General features: G+C 37.9%; 1 protein-coding gene across 2 annotated transcripts in view; it reads right to left on the bottom strand.

Annotated features, from left to right (window-relative positions):
- Window positions 1-357: 357 nt before the first annotated feature.
- The window catches only part of HTR7 (5-hydroxytryptamine receptor 7), a 28094-nt gene continuing 19468 nt past the window's right edge, over window positions 358-8983 (bottom strand). Inside the window, exons 2-3 of one of the 2 annotated variants that reach the window (XM_057370944.1) lie at window positions 6770-7516; window positions 358-930 (exon numbers count right to left, since the gene is read on the bottom strand). In XM_057370944.1, the coding sequence (XP_057226927.1) occupies window positions 894-930; window positions 6770-7516 (784 nt within the window). In that variant the 3' untranslated portion in view covers window positions 358-893. Of the gene's footprint in view, window positions 931-4642; window positions 7517-8983 lie in introns of those variants that run through there. The other variant, XM_057370945.1, reaches the window with a different exon arrangement.

The raw sequence follows: 8983 nt of genomic DNA, 5'->3' as shown, positions 1-8983 counted from the left end.
TTAAACACGTTATAAAAAATAGCAATTAATTCTCTCTCCACCCAGCCAGTAAGACAAAAAGCAAAGTGCCATGGGAATTCTTCAGCCTTTTATACTTATCGGAGTTGAAAAGACAGAAGTTTATGAATTGGCAGATCATGAAAATTGCATGAAATCAAAGCAATCRTATTGGTAAATTGGCTGTGTAATACTCGTGCATTCTAATTCTGTTCCTCAACTTTTGTCATACCACAAACAAAAGCAGCTTTTTACAAAAGTTAGGGAGAGCCAACCACATGTATGTTAACGAGTAACAGACATTTACTTAATGCAACAGAAAGCTTTAACAAAAATTGCTATTTTATTGTTGTCATTCTTAATCCCATTGCAAGTGCACAGCATCTCTTTAACACAAGTTCTGAAAGCATCCACAGAGACAACAATTACCTGAAAMCCTTTTTTTTTAGTACAGCAAAATACATTCAGTGTCAGTGACAATCCCTGAATATGAATGTCAATGTTGGAGTCCATAAGCATGGTAAAGATGTGAATATTCCACATAGTTTAATGTGATGGAAATCTGTGCACTGCTTTATCTTTGAGTTTTAGTGGTTTTTTCCCCCCACCCTTTGTGTCAAACTCTTATTGCTGAAATTATTTGGCTTTCTCAGGCAGAAAATTATTTTCATTTATGTATGCAGCACTTTCCTCCATGACAAACAAGATGTGACTTTTCCAATAGAAATGTGTTTAATGCRATGTATTGAGCTCATGGAGTATTTTTAGTATATTTCCACCAGAAGAAGATATGAAGCACATTTCATAAATCTATCCAGTCCTTCGGAAGCCAACTCTTCATTTTTCTTCTTTCTGATCTGGCTTGGCTTTTTCTGGCTGCTTTGAAGCACATTTGGTCATGACTCTTTTTCCCCGGAGAAATCAGAAATTCTCCTGTTTTTAAAAAAAAAAAGTGGATGAATTAGATGATAAATATCCTGGAGCAGCTAAATGTTCTGACCAAATATACCACTGAAATAAATGGAAACATTTCTCAAGAGGCAATTAGATCATGTCTATTGAGGTAATTCTCTAAAACTCCACACAAAGGAGGAAACTGAGGGAAAGTGGTGCCTTCTGGGGGCTTTCAGTCCTTTGTACTCATCATATTTTGGGTTTCTGTGAGAATTGAGGAAATTCTCAGTCAATTTTACACAATTCACTGGCAAAAGCCCGAAATTCCTCCATTAAATGTAGATGATTTTATGGAGAGCCCTGCATTGGCCCAGCCTTCCAGCCTCTGGTGGCAGCACAAACCTTCCCCTGCCACTGCTCACGGAMACCTCGTGGGTGTGAGAGAGGAGCCAGAGCAATAACAACCATTTCTTCCTCACTTTCAGATAAAGAATTACTGCAAAATCTTTGCATGGAATATACAAATTCCTGCCTCTCTTCCCAAGCTGGGTGAAGGGAAGAACCACTCTTGTACAGCAACCAGGCTAAAATCTTGCAACACAAACATCTGCAGATGACAAGACAGGGTTTCAGGGCATCCCTCTCAGTACCTTGCAGCAAGGTGCTGTTTTGTCTTGTTATAGCCAGCCTGTTGAAACCATGGAATTTTTATGTCTTCAAATGTTTCAGGAGCAGGAGTTTTTACAGACAAACCTGCATTTTCACTTATTTCAATTATTTTATTACATGAAAACACATCCTGGCAAAAAATTGAACCAAATTAAAGGAAGGCAGGTAATTACATCCAAGTACAAAATTAGCTATAAGGGAAAGATGAAGATTTTTTTWAAAAAAATTGTCATGTTTTAGCTAATTAGAGGTTTTTAGCCAGAATAAAATTCTGGACTTTATATATTTTGCTAGGGAATGTTATTTTTCTGGGCTGCCAGGAGATTATTTCAGAAAGAGAATACCAGTCTTAAAAAAAAAAAAAAAAAAGTTGTTGTTTTGTAGCATTAACTTTGTATGTATATTTGAACGTCAGATTTTTTTCTTGTAATGGCAAGTGAAAAGTCCTTAGCATGACTTTCTCTTGTGTTTACTGCTTTCTTTGAAGATAGAAATAAAATTTCTGGATTTGTCTGCTTTTGCAACTATTGGTGGGAAGTAAATGTTCATTTAATTTGCCTAATTTTTATATATTCCTTGCAACCATCTCCAGGATGGTGGATTTGACTGAGGAATCTCTGTTGTTTTAACACAAACCTGGTTAGTTTAGCCAAAGATGCAAAGTTTTTTATAAAACTGTGTGATCTCTTCTGGAAACTTTGATATATTTGTACGCTTTTTTTTTTTTTAAGTAACTTGACTACCTCTATGTGAAAGATCACAAATGACAGAAATTTCAATCAGTAAAGTCACAAAGTTACACAAATGATCAAAACATTATCCCCTATAATCATCATATATTAATATATTTTATACATATCTCAATGTGGGATTTTTTGCTTGCAGCAGTGAGAAATTAATCTGGGAGTCATAAGCATCTTTTCAATTTTCAGCAAATAAAAGCCATTCTGTCCTTCTGGAAATATCATTGTGTGAGAAGGGATTCAGCAACACTGCAGAGCATCTGAATAGTGAGTGTGGGGAATGACAGGCCCATTTGGCAAAATGCTGAGGAAGTGGATAGAGGAAATATAATTCACTTCAAACTCATGCTGAACTCACTCTTTAGTGGTAATAGCTGCTTCAAAGACTTAAAACTGTGAAGAGGGACCTAAGTTTGTATTACTTGCAAATCGTTAAGATTACTCTTCTGATGCAGCATTTCTTAGGCTATTTTTAAATTTACTTGCTTGAGCTCTTAAAAAAAAATCTAGTGCTCATAATCTGTACCTCCTCACCATTTGAAATAAGAGGTGTCTTCTATTCTAGGTTATTAATAATTTTCCACATGAAAACCATACCCTAAGTCTCTTAACTTTCTCCCTTCTATCTCTGTGTCTTCCTGAGAAATGTTTTAAGAGACAAGAACTCGTTCCTAAGCAAACTGTGAAGAGGATTTGACACATCTTACACATTTTCTGAGAATACCATAATTTAAAAAGCTTTTTTTTCCTGAAAAATAAGAAAATTAGTATGAGAAATCATTAGCTAGGGGAGAGCAAGAAAACCAATTGCATGGCTTCCAATACCTTCAACTTCTGTAACTACAGCATCTTGGTCAATAATCCAAAACTTAGTAATGTTCTTCCAATAATGCTGTGCAATCTGGAGCAACGGCTGCCTGGAAATCTGTTTTCCTGCCATGGAGGAGGGGTGAGAGAGTGAGTAGATTTTGTCTGCATTATTTGTGGCATTAATTTGATAAATAATTCCCTTCTTTATACCTCATTGTAATAGATTTATTGCCCACTGTTTGAAACATCTTTCTGCAGGTGGTGCTAGCTCTGAACAGAACATGAAAGATGTTTTTCTTTTGATAAAATTGAAACTAAAAGCAGTAGATGCATAATAATAAGATATTACCATCAAATCATATGTTTTACTACTCTGCTATTTCTRTTACTACTCAGTAAGACTCTTACTAACCAGAGGAGTGTGGCAAGTGCCARTACTGTGTTACAGTATTAGATGTACAGGCTGGTGGGTGGTGGGAGCTGGGAAAAGTGTTAGGAACGAGGTTTCTGCCACAGGCAGTCTCCCTCTGAAAAACAGTGYTAAGCAAGCCGGGGAGCACAATTTTCACTTCATTTAGTCAGTGTTATGGTGGCCTGCCTGTGCTCTGCCTAGTTCTTGGAGTCTTTTATTACCATTTTTTTCACACCCYCTTCTTTCTGATTCACCCTTCTGGCTTCCCTCTAGAAACACGTGTAAGAGCACATTGACCGAGCGTAGTCTCTTCTTGAGTTTGATAAAAGCACACGTTGACATGCACTTCTCTTTCCCTGTTCTTATGTTACACACTTGTCAGAAGTGTAGTGAATTATCTGAGTCAAAAAAAATGCTACTGTTGCAGTTAGATAATGAAATAYAGTTCTGTTTATTTTTCTTTTTAAAGAAAAATTTAACCCAAACAATTATTTCTTTGTTTTTCTAATTGAAACCCCTTTCCATCAGAATTCTGTCTGAAAACTTTCTCTTCTTCTCAAGTTTCCCTCCTCTGTGTGCTTGCTTGGACGATGGGACATTCTTCTAATCTTCTCAAATCCTTTACTTTTCCTCTCAAATACAGCTACATCTAGCACCTTCCATTTATYTATACTTCGGGTGTATGAAGAAACATTGTAGTAGTTTGGTTTTGGTTTTTTTTCTTTAGTTTTTCTTTTCTTTCTGAACACATCCAGAGATGAAATATGAATGTTTGTCTCCAAAATCTCSAAGGAGTGGTACACACATCATAACAACTCTTTTATTCCTTCCTGGGCTCTCATTACCTGAAACAGATGGTTGAGGAAAGCTGGAGTTCTGCAGGATGTTTTCCCAGAGGAAAGCAATTGCCTTTAGTGACAGCTGGGCAAATGTCAATTTCTGACTCACAAGACACATATTTCATTTAAAAAAAAAATAGAAAAAATCTTATTTGGAGGAAATACAGCTTCTCAGACTCTCCTGCAGTATAAAAACATTGAAACTTCTGTCCACAATTSTAAAATTCCCTTTAGAGTTTTATAGTCCCACTTGGAGTCTTCACAGATATATCTATTTTTATATTCCACTGTATATCCTTACACAGAGAAAAAGCTTACAGAAGGCCTTGAAAACTTCTCACTTATGCTGAAAAAAATCACTACTCTGATAGGCAACAAAGAAACAACATTAATTTCATGTTGAATATGGAAAATATGCTTAAGTTAACATGAGCTCTACTCCATGCTCCAGAGCTTGTTGATATTCTGGGCCCAAATATCTTCTTGTCCTTGTGCATAATATTGAAGCATTTAAAATAAATAGGACTGTTCTAAATCCATTTGAAACCTCTCTAGAAAACTGCTTTGAATCTGGGATACAGTCTCTTACAAAGCTGTGATCCTTTCCTGAAAATGAGGCCCAAATGTACTCCCTTTTGTAGTGGATGAATGGATCTAAAATGACCTAAGCGTGTTTCAGCACACATAGCTCAGCACATCCATCCAGCTCTTGCCTATCTGCCACTTAGAGGCTCGAGTGTTTGCAATTATGCCTGTATGCTTGGAACAAGGGAGCTGGCACTGACATCTCACTGCTTAGCCCAAATTAATATCACTGAGCTCATTTGACTCACTTTGGCTTCATACTTGAGAAAGCGGGGACAGAAGTTAGCCTGAAGTGTGATTTGCTGCTGAGGCAATTTGATAATGAGCATGGCTTCTCGCTGATGGCCCAACATCTGAAAAAGTAGATCAAGCTCTGAAGCAGTCTTTGTTCACCAACATAGCCTCACCCTCTGCTTCAGCTGGAACAGGGTGTGCAGCGCAAACTTGGGCCAAATAACTCAGCTTGATCTTATGAGTTGATTTATTATTATTGTAAGTTACTATAATAGTATCTTACAAAATCAGTGCATGCTATATTAATACATTACTAGTAATATATTAATATAATCAATATCTTTATAGTTTTTTTATTAATAAAAAACGCTGTTATAATGTTTGGCCCTCCTCCACTACRGGAAGAGATTTGTTACCACAGTTACCGGAGAAGTGGGATCACATACTTGGACAAATTGCAATGATGGTAGAAAAAACTAGAACAAGAAAAACTAAATTATCTTTATTCTTACACAGGGTAAGGCTTTAAGTCACTTTTAAGCACAAGTGATGATTAAAATCAGTTTGTAAGGATAAAGTCCAGATGTTTCTGAAGTCGTAAGGTCTTAAGCTTACTTTTTCCTTACTGACTTCAGAAGAGAAAGAAATCCCAAAGCGTAGAGGAGCTTTCAAACAGACAGTAAATTAACTACTGAAGTGGAACAAGGGCTAGCCATACATCAATAGRAATGATCTGAGCACAGGCAGAGTGTCCATCTAGATTAGAGAAGTGTTCAGCTCAGAAAGCAGAGAATTAAAGAGTGAAGACAGATTAAAGATCAGACAGATTCGGAAATAAACTGTAATCAAACACATTTGTTATATTGGAAATACAAATCAAGATTACCTGGTGTGATTAGCACAGCAGCACGGCAGCTGCCTGTGCTGCATGCAGCAGTAGCTGCTGGTCCATAGGACTCTACTCAAACTCTTATTATCACATTGGAAGTGTAACATATTCTTTAGTGTTAGAGTTGCTTTGCAAAGGCAATATTAAATTTCACAACATTGTTCAGTTCCAGGCAATCCAGTAAATTAATGCTTAAGGAACATATGGGGTTTAATAATAAAGAGTATTTATAAGCAATAGAAGTTCTTTGATACAGCTTCTTCTTAAATGGTTTATTTTTGTATTAACAAAGTGATAAGAAATTAACTTCTCACCATTCTCTGGTCTTGACAGCAAACAATATCTAGGACACAAGATGCATCCAACATTCAGATCTACTAAACATTTTTTGGGTCAAACAAATGGGTTAGGCCAACTTTGCTTCTTCCTCACTAACAACTCAAACATCCTGCACCACATTTCACCCTTCTCCTTTCTTCTAGTCCTGTTACACCCAAATCCTTTAGATGGTGATCTTGTTTTTCCAGGCTGATTAGGGCTGGTGGGCTTTACCTTGTTCCCTTCCAGTTTCTTGAAGACTGCATCAGCAGTGCTCAAGAAGCCTGGTTCTTCCTACAAACTCATTTTTTGAATCTGGCGGGGAAAAGCTAACATGATAAAACAACAAATTATCACGGTAGAGGATCAGTGCCCTTACAGAACAAATTCTGGCTTTTCTGCAAGCTTCAGAGCCTCGTGCATCCCCGCAGCGGAGAGTTTGCGGTTGATGTTCCTGTATCTGCATTGCAGCAGGTTGCGATAGGTTGTCCTCAGGTCCCGATTGAAGAAGGCATAGATAAAAGGGTTAATGAGAGAGTTTGCATAGCCCAACCACAGAAAAGTTCTCTCCACCCACAGTGGGATACAGCTGCACGCCGTGCCGCAGATGAAGGGCCTGGCAGTCGAGAGGAGGAAAAAGGGCAGCCAGCAGACAGTGAAAGCTCCAACAATAATCCCAAGGGTGGTGGCAGCTTTCTGTTCTCTTTTAAAGATGGAAATGTTTTTCTTGTCGTTCTTTAGGAGTCGTGAAAAATTAGCACATTCTTCAGATTCCTTGTGCAGTTTTACAACTCCATTCACAGAAATCCCGTCCATTTCTTCCGGACGGGGAAAACCAGTAAACTTGTGTTTAGCAGCACTCCTCCTGGCAGCTTTGTAAATTTGATAGTACATGAAGAGCATCACTGACATTGGAATATAAAATGCAACTGCTGTGGAGTAAATGGTGTAGCCAAAGTCTTGACTGATGAGACAAACCTTTTCRTCATTTACGTTCTGAGCCCAGCCAAAGAGCGGGGGTATGGTGATGGAGGCAGATAAAAGCCACACACACAGGATCATTTTGGCCATACACTTCCCATTCTGCCTTACAGGGTATGTAAGAGGTCTTGTTATTCCGAGGTACCTGGAATGATAATACAGAGTTACTATAGAGGGCAGGGATTAACTGTTACAGTGGAGGTTTTAGAGGGTTACAAACAAGAACTATTGCAATGTGATAAAAAATATTTTTGGGGGCATATTTTCTCTGTCTGTTCACTTAGCAAATCAAATATGAAATGTGCCTGGCTCTGTGGAATTCTGCATTGTTGGTTTTACTGCAATGCAGTAAATTTATGGCCAGTGCTCTTGCCTCATACAAGCACCCAGGTATGCTACAGTTATGGAAGTAGAAGAAACCTCATTTAATGATCTGTTCTGATGTATATCAACAATCCTCCTCAGCCGTGTCGTTGGTTTTATATTGCTGTTATGACGAGTGTTACATAAAGCACAGAATGGTTTATTGTGCCCTGTTCTTGACAAGTAAATTACAGCAGGCCAGTGTATGGCCAGTAAATCTGTGCCTGGAGGGGCCTTGAGCTAAGAACTGTTATTGGAATTGTCTGGGATCTGAGCAGTGCAATCCACGGAYCTTGCAGTTAAAAAGGGCTGTTCCTTGTGCCCCCCACCATCAGCATTAGAATTCAGTCACTGACCCAGCTCCAGCAGCCATGGGTATCCTGCAGAGACCATGGAGATTTCCATTTTATAGCACCACCAGAACCATTTTCACTCCCAAGAAGCCAAGGGTTTTCCAAGGTGCTCCAAGATATGGAAGAGCAGGGTCAGTGCAGTGAAAATTCCAGTTTAACTGCCTAGAGGATACATCACACTGCTTTAAGCAATTCAACTGCAGCAAGGCTGAATTATCAGCTGCATCCTTACCGGGACAGGAGTGGCCCACCTTTAAAATTTGTGTGAGAATAACACAATTTAGGTACTAGACAGTTAAATATGTCCTTTGTGCACAAAGACTTATTGTCATTTGTGTTGTTTTAAAAAAATATTTTAAAATCTTCATTCCTGAATGGTATACTTTTCTAGCTATTACTCAAATGGTCACTAAAAATAACCCTTTTGAGGTAACTTTATTATGTAGCTAAGTGAGTTAAGCTGGATTTCTGTAAAAATCAGATCTGTGGGCTGCATGCTCTGAGTGCCTACTGATGCATTCTCATGCACCAGAATATAACAAAAAGAATTCATGAAAGCATAAGTATACTGAAAAGAATTAAAATTCATTAGTTTTTGCCCTGGCACCACTTTTTTTGGAGTGTATCTCTTTTTCAGAAATGCTATTTGAAATTAAAATGCATTAATTAGCATAAAAGTACACCAGCATCCTTTCTGCCTTATTCATTTTGCTAAATGTAGTATGATGAGGGAAAGAAGTCAGCGGGCATAAAGGAAGGAATGTTATCTTTTAATCTCTCTATATGAAATCCATTACCCTTGAAAACTCATTTGCAACGTCAAAATAATGTAAATCATTAGTGTCGTCTAATACACTAGAGAGTGTTCAGGGCTTAATAGATTCATGAACTCCAAA

The sequence above is a fragment of the Malurus melanocephalus genome, unplaced genomic scaffold (assembly GCF_030028575.1).
Source record: "Malurus melanocephalus ecotype Western Australia unplaced genomic scaffold, MMel_1.1 scaffold_137, whole genome shotgun sequence".
Classification (NCBI taxonomy): domain Eukaryota; kingdom Metazoa; phylum Chordata; class Aves; order Passeriformes; family Maluridae; genus Malurus; species Malurus melanocephalus.
This window is presented reverse-complemented; position numbering and strand designations above follow the sequence as displayed.